Source organism: Lathyrus oleraceus, chromosome 5 (genome assembly GCF_024323335.1).
Source record: "Lathyrus oleraceus cultivar Zhongwan6 chromosome 5, CAAS_Psat_ZW6_1.0, whole genome shotgun sequence".
In the NCBI taxonomy this organism is placed as follows: domain Eukaryota; kingdom Viridiplantae; phylum Streptophyta; class Magnoliopsida; order Fabales; family Fabaceae; genus Lathyrus; species Lathyrus oleraceus.
This window is the reverse complement of record NC_066583.1, coordinates 219,731,801-219,744,842: the sequence shown is the minus strand read 5'-3', so window position 1 is coordinate 219,744,842 and position 13,042 is coordinate 219,731,801. Positions and strand designations below refer to the sequence as shown.

The 13,042-nt window shown below is 32.9% G+C and overlaps 2 protein-coding genes across 2 annotated transcripts; one reads left to right on the top strand and one right to left on the bottom strand.

Annotated features, from left to right (window-relative positions):
- The first annotated feature begins 275 nt into the window (after positions 1-275).
- On the top strand, positions 276-3,954 carry LOC127083079 (3-oxoacyl-[acyl-carrier-protein] reductase 4). The gene is made up of 11 exons (XM_051023306.1): positions 276-684; positions 767-909; positions 1,214-1,267; positions 2,166-2,246; positions 2,320-2,365; positions 2,443-2,537; positions 2,624-2,656; positions 2,919-3,053; positions 3,133-3,226; positions 3,311-3,393; positions 3,566-3,954. The coding sequence occupies exons 1-11, from the start codon at positions 519-521 to the stop codon at positions 3,596-3,598; spliced, it is 963 nt and encodes a 320-aa protein (XP_050879263.1). The 5' UTR covers positions 276-518; the 3' UTR covers positions 3,599-3,954.
- A 1,809-nt stretch (positions 3,955-5,763) lies between these two features.
- On the bottom strand, positions 5,764-10,665 carry LOC127083078 (uncharacterized). The gene is made up of 16 exons (XM_051023305.1): positions 10,467-10,665; positions 10,303-10,378; positions 10,031-10,162; positions 8,946-9,309; positions 8,768-8,863; positions 8,480-8,559; positions 8,115-8,190; positions 7,853-8,026; positions 7,408-7,512; positions 7,214-7,309; positions 7,039-7,131; positions 6,925-6,951; positions 6,797-6,838; positions 6,400-6,530; positions 6,180-6,306; positions 5,764-6,070 (listed from the first exon to the last, which is right to left on the bottom strand). Exons 1-16 carry the CDS (start codon positions 10,540-10,542, stop codon positions 5,918-5,920), a joined length of 1,848 nt encoding a protein of 615 aa, XP_050879262.1. The 5' UTR covers positions 10,543-10,665; the 3' UTR covers positions 5,764-5,917.
- Between the last annotated feature and the right edge of the window lie 2,377 nt (positions 10,666-13,042).

Here is a 13,042-nt window from a genome sequence, read left to right as displayed (position 1 = left end):
GTCTCACTCCAAAACAACATATTCGATCTTTCTTTTTTAAATATTATATATTAACGTTTATCATTTTGAATTTATAATTTATTCATGTTCTATAAATTTCTTTATTTTAAATATTATATATACAATTTAAATATGTATTGTATTTAAAAATATATTATAGTATTTATAAAAAATAGTATAATACTTAAAAATATATTATTATACATGTTTAAAATAGTATAATTTTATTGTATTTATAATAAATATTATGAAAGGTGCATATACCCTTTGTGCATATGACACACAGTATTATGGCCCCTACTAGCTGAGCTTCCGTCTACCTAACATAGACCAAACATTCATTCACACATTGTTTATATCGTCCCTTTAATAAAAACACTCTCACTTTCCGGAGCTCCCAAAGCACTAAACAACAACACTACAGATTTCCAATTTAAAAAACCCAAAACCATTTCCTCTTCTCTTCATTTTCTCTGGCTTCTTCCATTTTCTCTTCCCCTCATCTTTTCAGACCAATAATGGCTTCTCTTACCGGATCCAATTGCGTCGCTCTCCGAACCGCCACTTTCGCCGCCGCCGGTAACCGAAAAATCAATCAGATCCGCCAATGGTCTCCGTCCATCAATCATCTCCGTCCACTTTCTCCTCTTCACTGCAGATCCAATACTTCGGTTAACTCCACCGGTACTACTATCTTCATTTTTTATTCAATTTTTTCTCGCAAGTTTCTTTCCAGTTTCGCTAATTCGAGAACGTGTAATTTCAGCTGTGAGAGCACAGGTTGCTACTGCGGAGGAAGCTGTGACCGGAGCAGTTCCGAAAGTGGAAGCGCCGGTTGTGATTGTAACCGGAGCCTCCAGAGGTATTGGCAGAGCAATTGCGCTAGCGTTAGGTAAAGCTGGTTGCAAGGTTAGTCGTGACAGGAACTGATAATGAAACTATTCACTATTCATGTTTGTAAGTGTTTATAGAGAAGTTAAACTAGAGAGCTTTTTAATAATTGAGAAATAGAAGCTAATTACAAGTTTACAGCTTACATTAGAAGTTAATAAAACTCATAGTTAATAAGTTATTACAAAATTCTTTTGAAATTATTTATATAAGTGCTTCTGGAGAAATTAATCAAAACATGCTTTTGTGTATATTCTTGTATTGCCTTTGTGATTTACTTTTGGATTCTGATGTTCGGTTACATGGACTTTTTATGTTGCAGGTGTTGGTTAACTACGCGAGATCATCTAAGGAAGCTGAAGAGGTTTCCAAAGAGGTAGAAAACTGCATTATGAAATTTTGTGATTACTTGTATGTGCAATGTTGTCGTTAATGTTACTGTTTTTCTGTCAATCTAGTTTTAGGACCACGGTTAAGGTTTATATATAACATACAATTGAAAGTTCATCCTGTTACTTTCCGTCTGTGATACTTTTATTCATTAGGGTTTTAAAAAACGGTCCATGACCACGAAAAAACGGTTTTGGCAGATGTCGATACTGATACCGTTATCACCGTTTTCTATATTAAAGAGCAAATTGTGGTTAATTCACCCCGCAATCAGTGTTGCGACACCTGTATCGACCGAAATCACGAAAACCTTTACGCGACCCGACCATTTTTTAAAACCCTATATGCAATATACCCTGGAAACTTTTTTAAACATAACTGTGAGTAACTTAGGATATTCATCATTCCCCAAATATTTGTTAGGCTTATAAAGTTGGTGACAATGCATAGTTCTAGGAATTTGTATAGGAGTGCAATGCATCTCGATGACAATTCATGTTGTTTCCTAGTTCTCATCCAAAGCTGTTGATCACTCTATGATTTTTTTCTAGCGGGGGTTTTATGGTCTTCTACTTTCATGCTCTATGTTTTGTTCTTTATTAAGTCGAGCAAAGTTGGATAAAAAGGACATAATTAATGCTAATGATTCAGATCCTAAAGAAAATTAATAAGGTTTTTCCTTTATAAATTTGTGATTTGCCGTAATTTATAACTGTGTGCTTTATAACTGGATTTCTGGGTGGTTGTAGTTGTTGTATGTTATATTCACCCATGCTTGATGACATTTGTTCTCTATTATTCCAGTGATGTCAGCTGTTGTAGTGTTCAGGCTATTTTACAGGGAAGGACTGAACTGTATTAATTTGTTCGATTATTATTTGTAGATTGAGGCACTGGGTGGACAGGCTCTAACATATGGTGGAGATGTTTCTAATGAAGCTGATGTGAACTCTATGATTAAAACTGTGAGCATCTATTCTTGAATTATTATATTGATCTTGTTCTACCTTTGCTGCTTTATGACTTTTACATCTGTAGGCAGTAGATGCTTGGGGAACTGTTGATGTATTGATAAACAATGCTGGTAAGTTGAAAAGATTTTGTGGTTGTGCTACCCTCTTTATTTTCCCTCATACTCAAATAAATATTGTGTGGTTTTAGGAATAACTAGAGATGGTTTATTGATGAGAATGAAGAAATCTCAGTGGCAGGAGGTTATTGATCTAAATCTCACTGGTGTTTTTCTTTCCACACAGGTGAATATTTTAAGCACAAGTTTTTGTTAAATTTAAGTTTTCCCTTTTCTTTTTAATTTGATATGAGATGGTTCATTTTTTTGCAGGCAGCTGCTAAGATTATGATGAAGAATAAGAAGGTGACAACAATTTATTCTTTTATCCTTCCTTTTCTATGATTTCTTTTAGGAATTTTACTTGGGAACTATAGACCATTCAAGTCATTAATTGCTCCTAAAGTGGAATTTTTTTCCAGGCAGCTCCTTTTTCTAAATGCCCAAGTTTAATTCTGATTTTTTTGCAGTATCTATCCAAGTGCTGCCTTTATTTTATGATTTGCAAGATGAAAGCTATCTGTCACTAAGCTCTTGACTTTCTAATATGGTACTTGTATATTTTCAGGGAAGGATAATCAATATTGCATCAGTTGTTGGTTTGATTGGCAATGCCGGACAAGCCAATTATGCTGCTGCAAAGGCAGGAGTAATTGGCCTGACAAAATCTGTTGCAAAGGAATATTCTAGCAGAGGCATCACTGTAATTTTCTAAAATATTTGCATTTCTTCTTGATATTATCAATTGATAAATTTAGCTAAAACCCTGTTTTTCTTGCCAGGTTAATGCTGTTGCTCCAGGATTTATTGCATCTGACATGACTGCCAAGTTAGGAAAAGACATAGAAAAAAAGATTTTGGAGGCAATTCCATTAGGTGAGCAAAAGAAATATTCGTAAGTTGTAATATTTTGAAGATGTTGTTAACTACTAGTACTTACTATTTTAACGTTGGATTCAGGGCGTTATGGCCAACCAGAAGAAGTTGCTGGACTAGTGGAGTTCTTGGCCCTTAATCAAGCTTCCAGCTACATCACTGGGCAGGTCATTTATTTAACCGATCTTGCATATGAGTTCCTTTTCATAAGTACATCGTATACTACATTTATAACTTACAATTGTATCATGTTATAGTTCTTTAGTTTTGTTATTTTCAAGTGTTTATTTTTCCATTATCACAGAGCTTACTTTTTATAATATGATTACTGGGTTACAGGTTTTCACCATTGATGGAGGCATGGTGATGTAAATCAGCAATCTGTTTCTCTAGTAATCTTAATCTGAGCTCCTGCACCTAAATCACACTTCATCCAAATGGTTTTCAACTGCTTCTATAGATGATAAGTCGTTCTTTGACGAGTTTTGCTTGAGCTCTACCCGTGATTTACAGTAGAATCTTAGTTGAGCTTATTCATGAAATCAAAGGTGTTTAACATAGTCATGTTAGCAGAATAGGAGCTATTGTTATATTTAAGCAATTCGGCCACTTTGAGGATTAGCTTCTTCTAGACGTTCTTTGCTGGGAACTGGCTTATTTATACACTGTTCTTATTCTCTGATTATATACACAATAATAAATCTTTAGATGCTAAAATTTTGCGGCAATTACTTGTGGGTTTACACTGTTCTTTTGATTTGAGAAAATCATATTATTTTTGTTAGTAAGTATACTATTATTAAACTAACTAACAAATAAAGTAATTATTCACTCCTTATCTTTATTATTAAAAACATTAAAGTTTAAGTAAGAGTTAAACTTGGAAGTATCAGATTTTACTAAGCTATCAAATTGGTCTTCTTTAATGCGGTTTTTCAAACACTTCATAACACTATTAATATTTTAATTTAGTCTCTGTATCTAACATTTTTCAATTTAGTTTATTTGTTAATCTATAAGTTAATCCACTCCCCTTTTTCCATAAGTTAAAGATGATAACAGTGTTGACGTGACATGTTAATGTCCCATAACTCACAACTTAACCTTCGAGTCTTTGTAAATTATTCTCAAACACACTCTTGACTTTACTCTAGTACTTCAAATTTGTCGTGACTGTGTCAAACATTTATCAGTAAGGTTTTTCCGTTAGTCTATGTGATATTTTCTCAATGACTGAAAATCATCTTATTACTCATCGATAATTTTTATTGTTGTTTAATCTTTTTCCTTCTTCTTATTCAATATTTGGTCAAATATAAGAATTACATTGATAAATATATTTTTGGTTGTTCATGTATGTAAAAACTTATTTTGATAAAATTTAGGTAAAGATGGTGATTAATTTGACATCAAGAGATCAAATACATAGAGTAAATTGACGGGTATGACGTTTTTCACATATATGTAAAAACTTACTCAATATAAATTAAATAGAAATATAGATTAATTTAATATTAAGTGGTCAAATATAACGATTAATTATCAAATTTTATTTTTATGTTTATAAATGATTAATACATATAATTTTAATAAATGATTAAATATACGACACCCTTAAATGAAGCAAGTTTTGTTTTATTCCTTAATATTTTTTTTTTATTCTCCCTTATAGTATATATGTTTTTGTTTCTTCTTAATTGTACAATTTAAATATTGAATTTGGAGGAAATATATTACAGAAATAGAGGACAAAAGACAACAGAATTTTAATATTTCAGAAGGATAAGAAACAATTTTTGATATGGATAAACCAAATTTCACTAATATTATAGGATAACGTATATTTAACCATCCAAAATAATATTTAAAATAACAATAGACAATTGAATCCAACAAAACATTTAAAATATTGTGATTATTCATAAGATAAAAGAATCAACATATGACCATTATACATCCAAAATACTAAGATCATCCCTAAGTTAAACGTAAAGGTGTAATATGTCAATCACATTAAAAAAAACATCAAAAACGTATAACATGTCATTATCATACAATATAACTAAATAAAAACATAATAAAAGTGTTATTCAAAAAAATGATTTCAAAACTAATTTTGAGTCGATTGGCGCAACACTGAGCGATTTGGTGTCGGATGGCGCAATTCCGGTGTTGGCATAAATTTCATAAGTTATTACAATGAAATTTCAAGTTATAGTCCTCTAACATGTGCTTGTTTATTTCAAAATTTAAGATATCGAAGAAAATTAGACAATAATTGAGAAGATTTATGAAGATGATTGAAATAATAAGAGATTATTATTTTAAATAAAATAGAAAAGAATTACGAATCATGTGACATTTAACTTGTGCCATCAACACTACCAACAAGAAAGATCTAAATGAGAAACATTTAACACAGTCAATGACTAATTTAAAATATTAAAAAAGTTAGGAATGCGTTTGAAAACATTTTACAGAAATGTGGACCAATCTGACTTCTCAGTGACAATTAACTTACCACATCAACACTAAAATAACTTTTAACAGTTTTCTTTGTTAGAATTTCATCAGGGCATCTTGCCAGGTTAAAAGAAGCCGCAAGTAATATATATTTCTGTTTCTTTATCAAAATTAACTTAAGGAAATCGATACATTGATACTACTAAGATGCGTGTTGTAAACAAATATTCATAGGGCCACAATTGAAGCGTTAATTTTATCAGGACCCCCACTATAATCAAGCTCTACAAAAGTCCCCCCACCTTCTCCTTTGGCTAATCTTCCCGGATTGACAGCAATGCATTTCCCGCTTTTGGTCTCTTCGCTTTCGTTATTAAGAACCTGTCCAGTGAATAATTTATAAATGTTCTATCATGAAATAAAAACAGACTATTTTTCTTGTCGAGTTTGATGCTTAGTAATGAAATCAAGTTTGAACTGAATAATTTACCTTGATAAAGTACTTGATGTCTGAAGGTAAGATAAGAACATCTGGAACCGATGAGAGTTGAAGGGCTTCTGGCGCCAGAGAAAAGTCCAGTGGAACACTTTCTGCCGGTGGGTAAAGTGGATAGAAACTGACATAAAATTGAAATGCATAAATTGATTGATTTGTTTCTAATGATTACTGAGCCTAACATCAAACACAAACTACAAGATAACAGCATTACCTTTGTTGGTTAAGAATATGATTTGTAAGTCTACTCAGACGATCAATGGGTTTTGCATCTGCTGCAGTTCGTGATATCTCCTCCCCGCTGATCTGCTTGAGAACATCCAAAGTGCAGCAACCAACTTTGACCTGAAACCCAATCCTTGATCAAAAAAGCATCTTTCCATTGAATCAACAACTAGCAAAACCCTATAGAATTTTTCGCTTTGTTGTTTGAAATCAGATGTAAGAGTAATATTGTCAATCAGATCGAGAAGTTTCTCAATCTAGAGATAGATTTCATAACCAAAAATGCTTATTATGTGTAAGCACGGTTTTTCATCTAGAGAAGCTCGAATGTATTATGTGGAGTTCATCAAACAAGAAACATGAGTAAACCATCGACAATGTGATACCTCATTTGCCTCAAAGATTCCAGGATTAGGGAGACTGGCTATCTGATAATAAAAGGAAAATAACCATGTAAACATGAATTCCCAGCACAATATTTCTGAAGATTAATTTCTAAATACTTCAAATATACCTGAGATAGACTGATATCAAATGCAGGCTGCAAAAACAAATTATGGAAATTAATTTGGATCTTTGACTTGAATAAACTAAATCAACGGCTAACGAATCTAGAGATTTATCTTACCTGAGGAAAAACAAAATCATGGTTAGCATCCCGTATAGATGGTACAAACAGAACGCGTACGGCAGAACCCATACCCTCTACGTAATCTTCCAGCTGGAAACAACAACCATGGTGTAGGTTAGGACTTAGGACAACAGATGAAAAAACCAAAAACAAATCCTACTAAAGTTATTACCTTCCGCAATACTTGAAAACGAAATATGTCATCAAAATCCATGTCTACTGTTCCTTTTTTGATGTCTGGGTGTTCAGAGTCAATAAACGGACCCAGCTGTGATAAAAAATGTTATCAATGGTATCAATATTATCAAGTTGGCAGTCTCATAAGAAGTACAGAGGTGCAAATTTCATTGTAGGTGGTATATTTACCAATACAAGCAACTGTGGCGGTCTTCGCTTTGCATATGCCAGCAATTCTACAAGAGGCTCAAACAGCAAATTGTCGGTTGTAGTAAAAGGGCCCGCCGCAATAATCTGTTAGGCCCAAGAGCAATGTATAAACTAGAAATTAGTGAAAAAAATATTTGAAATAGTGTATAGGATTAGGCAAAATATTTGAAAACTTGCAGTGTGTATTTCAATCATACTTAAAGCAAAGACTGTCAATAGTTCCTATGAACATTATTAGGCTAGGTAGATTGGAAATTAATTTATTAGGTATTTTGCCATTATGAAAATGACTGTTTAGCAAAATGGTAGAAGAAAACTTTATAAATGATCGGAAATAATTAATTATTAAAAATAAATTGCGATGCAGAATTTAGAATTTAGTTTCCAGGACAATTCATTAGCAACAAAAAAATGGGATGCATACCATTGATAACTCTCTCTGATTAGAAAGAAGTTCGGTTGGCTGATTCTCCTTATCAATAGCTTGCTTCTTTGAAGGATTCAAATCCTCCATAGCAACAGAAGTAGGTATAGAGTCAACCAATTTAGATGCAACTAGGCAATGCCCACTAGGATTATGCCCTCCGATTCCAACTACCTATCAAGATGAAGTCTTCCTATTATAACTTAAAATTCTGATACACAACTGCACGTTTGAAATCTACAATTAACTCACCATTTCTTACCTGGCCAGGGAAAACTGAATAATGACTTAAATGTTGTAAGTCTAGGCGGATGCATTCCCCACCAGAATGCTCAATACTGTTGAAGTATGTATTGGAATATTAGAAAACAAATCCATGTATAACTTGAATAGATAAAAGTAAGAAACATATAAGTGTTGCTGCAAGTTATGTGTTTGGTTTCCGATGGTGACAATTGGTGTTCAATGAATTGATTTGAAAAATTCTTTTGGTTAAAAGTGAACTGCGAGTAAAATCATTTATGTTGGATATAGTCATGTAAAAATAAGTTGTGAACAATACACTTCACAGGTTGGAAAATACGTTGGGGACAGAAACTATAACTTCAGGCTTTAATGGCTATTTACCTGCTCTGTAACATGACAGATTTCTCATTAAGACGGCCTTCTCCATCACAGCAAATCATGCCAACGGCAAAAAAACTTCTCTGTTAAACATATTACTTCAAGTTATTTGACAAATTTCCCCTTAGGCAAAGATTCTCCAATGTAATTATAAACCAGAACTAATGCACATGTTAAAAACAAAATAGCATGACAATTTCATTTGACAAGCCAATAATTAAAATTTGTTGCTTATGAATTTACCATCAAAATTATGTGTATGCATGATAGGAATAGATGCATTAAACCTACCGGTGAGGCAATTGTAGGGTCTGTTGGTTCTTCGTAGAGCCCAGAAGCTACAAGTGCGCTTGCATGTTTTCTAATTCGGTTTTCTATTGCATTAATCTAAATATCAATAATCAAGAATCAGCAAACAATGGTAATGTAAAAGGGTAAAGATCTAAGAGAAACACTAGAAATCACATACCCTATCCTCAGTTCTATCATACATGAATCTGCAACCTGGTTTCGGCCCTGATCCACGAATCACCAATGAACACCTTTTACGGGTTATGACTTTCTTAACAATACTGTACTCGTCATTCTCTGCATTCTCACTGTTAAGTTCTTGTTTTCCATTGTCTACATCGGATATGGTGTTGATGCTGAATTTCACTGCAAACCTATCTGTTCGTTTGGAAAAAGGTGTCACCAGATCTGCTGGTTTTCCGGATGCTAAAACATTCCCGTACAAAGATGGTGTATCATGTATAGGCGAATAAACATCTTGATGATTATTCGTTGGTGTGCTGGGAGTATCGTCCTTTGTATCGTCATCATTATTTGAGATCCTGCATAAAAGGATTTTCATCAGAATAATATGTCCTTTAATTCAACAACTGTACCTGCTTTATTAGTTATTACATACTTCAGACCATTAACAGACACAGCAATAAACAAAAACTGCTGTACTTAGCCGTATCCTAGTATGCATCAACGACATGTATGTCATATCGATGGGACAGATACAAGTTCATAAACAATTATAAGGAATAAATAAAACAAAGGCATCTGACAACAAGCAGACTTTGCTAAAGATGCCCGGATAATTCCCTTCCATATTTACATACTTCTCTGCAGAATGATCGTGTCTAAAGAGCTGCAAATTTTCTTTTCGCATCACAAAATGGAATATAACGGAGCGGAATGGAACATGACGGAGCGGAAAGGAGTGGAGCGGAATGGAATATAGATCTCACTCCATTGTTTGGTTACTTTATTAAAAATGTCTCATTCCATCACATACACCCCAAATTGGATGGAACAAAAAATAGAGATTTGGATGGAATTGGATGGAATGGGTTCCATCATGTTCCATTCCATTCCATCCATTATTTGCAAATCCAAACAATGGAATCTCGTTAGTAACCACTCCACTCCATTCCATTCCATCCAATACCACAATCCAAACATACCCAATTTAAACATGTTATTGCATGGACAAAGTTGCAAATAAAACACCGAAGGCACAAGAAATGGTCATGAGTACATAAACCAATTAGATATGCTTACATTTCTACATCTCCAATGGAATAAAGATGCAAACCAGTTTCCTTCTTTATAATATCTTCTTTCACACTATTTTGTAGATGCAACAGAAAACCCTCCATTTCAGCATTTTGAACAATCGGTTCATCTAGTTGTCTGTCAAAACCCACCATCCAAATTCAAATTGCAAGTTATCATTCAGAAAACAAAGTTTGTTGAATCAAAACTAACTTATAAATAAATAAACTAATAAATTCAAAAAGGCTTAAATAGATAAATGAACAAAATTCAAAAACCTGTTAAGGTAATAAATTTCCCAGCTTGAGACGAGATCCATAGGACTGAGACTGTAGTTGGTGCAAAAGGTGAGACCTACACATTTTGCGACACAATTCAGTATATAAGCGAAACAATAACATTAATTGGTGAATTAATAGAGGGAAAAGGAAGAACCAGTTACATTTTTTCAGAATCTCTTCTTCTTCGTCGAGATTGAACCCAGCTTTTTCGAACTCCGACTTGATTTCCTCCTTCATTTCGCTTTCTCTTCTTTTGCTCTTTCTAGGGTTTCTCTGGTGTGAGGTGCTGGGTGAAAAATGGCGGGAACGTTTACCGAATTGGGTTTATATATTAACAAAAACAAATGATTGTGTACTTTATTCCGATTATACCCTTTCCACTGCATTTGTATATTTGTATTTAGCAGCGCACCGTATAAACGTAGGGGCGTGTACAATGCGTTCTTTGTGCTGTTCGCTCTTTTAGCAGTAATTTTCTTTTAATTAAAAGATTTAATTGAATAAATCATTTATTTCTTAATTTATTTACAAATGAATTGAATCGGTATACACTTATAATAATTTAGATTTGACTTTTTTTTTAATAATATCTAAAGTAATAATAAATTTTTAAGGATCAGTGATGAAGACTTAGATTCTGAGAATATGTTTCTATTAATATCTCAGTTTGATTTTAAATGGAAGTCTTATATGTAGATGGTGAAATTGATCTCATTTGATTAATCGATTGCAAGACCATAATCTATAATCGCCAATTGTTAACTATGCAATGAAATCAATGAATACTTAGCATTTTAGGATCTTTATGGCTTCAAAAGAGATATTAAGATCTAAAATCTCAAAGGACCACTTTTGCATCTTCCCTACAAAATATGGCTTGAAGAGAACTTGCTTCAAGAGTTGGTGATTATAGACTACTGTTGAATGTGATAAAAAAGTAATGTCATGGTTTTATTGAAGTTACTATCATATTAAGTATGACTTTCTCAATCTTTTGGTAGCGGGTTTTATGACTTGCTAATGCCTTAGAGATAAAATAAAATGGGTTCTAGTTGATGTCTACCTTTCTCACGAGGACAAAACTCACTTTTTCTACGGATACTTTCAATTAAATGAATAAAGAGTCATCATACATAAGTCTTGATAAGATAGAGGGTTTGGAGAGAGTGTGTTTCAACTTTGTGAAAGTTTATTTGTACCACAATGTCCACTCTAATTGTACTTCATCTCTCAAGAAATCATGTTTTTGGTGTACGGAGGAAGATGAAAAGTGAAGCAAGCTTAAACCTACTTAGGATTGAGTTTGCTAACTCAAACCAACACCAGAGATACAAGGTTCTTGCAGAATGGAAAATAATTCCAAAGAGGTGTGTAGATTAAACTTATATTCATACGGTAGGTATTGTTAAGGAAATTGAAAGGTTATTTGAAAAATTAGGTATGAGTTATTTTATTTTCCCAAATATTCCTACATATGCAAGATTAGCCCTAGAGTTCTTAAGTACTATAAAGGTAAAAGCTAGAAGAATGGTGAAATTTAGACAAAATGATTATGTGCCTTTTAGGCATTTTAACACTGATTAGTCATTAAGTATGTTATAGTTTGCGGAGATATTTCACAACCGTAACAATTAGCTATACACATTCCCTTATCTTATATCTCGAAGACATGTTAGAGGGCGAGGATGAGCTTCCTACATAAGAACCTTATATTTTCCCCCATTCGATCGTACCAGATATCAAATGAGTGTTCATGGACCATTCAGGAGTGGATGGCTCGAATAGAAGTAGAACAACTCATATAAGGTCAAATGCTAGAGGCTATGAACAACTAGCACATCACATAAGGCCATTTCCCTTCACATTAGTGATTCAATGATTTTCTTTCCTCCTTCATTTTTCTTTTTGCTTAAACATCAAAGATAATTTTTAGTGTAAGTATGGGATGTCTTATAGTATTGATTTATGATTTTTGTAATTTTGTGATTTCTAGCTCTTTTTTGTGTGAATGTTGTTGAATCAATGTTGGATAATATATGGAAAATTTTGAATTTTATTTTATTTTATCCAATTGTAGCAGGAAAAAATATTTATGAAAAGTGAGGCTTGAGTTAGAAAGTTTGGAAAGATTTAGCAATTGTTCTTATTCTTACGCTTAGTGTCTCCTAATTAGATAATGATTTAGCTAGAACTTAGCTGATAGCCTATATTATTACCAAATATCTAAGTATTTCACATGATTGGTACGGCGTTATAAATTTTGTTGGTTTTGTGTTCCGTACGTTTGAGTTGTGAAATAAAAATTAAGATATGAGTAAAGATACTAAAAATTAAATGCGCTAACTAAAATGGGTAACTCTCATCGAATTATGCAAACCAACAATGAGTTAGTCTTCAATGCCTAGAAAAAGTATATGAATAAAGAAAGATTAATTAGTGTAAGTCGGATAACCCTCACCCAATTATCCTTCTCAAAAGTTGATCGGTCCTTAAACTAAAGGATGTAAAAAAAAATCAAGTAAGCATCGCATTAATCGAAATATATGTGCAAAAGCATATAAAATGCCTCGGAAATACCTTGACCGTGTTTAAGAGAAGAAGCGGTAGGTACAAAGGTTTATAATTAAGCCTATGGAGGAATTTTGATATTTGAGGGATAATCGAGTTAAGTGATTCTATAAGAACATTCAAGCTAAATGAGTTCCAAACAATTTAAACTTATGATAAACATACATGG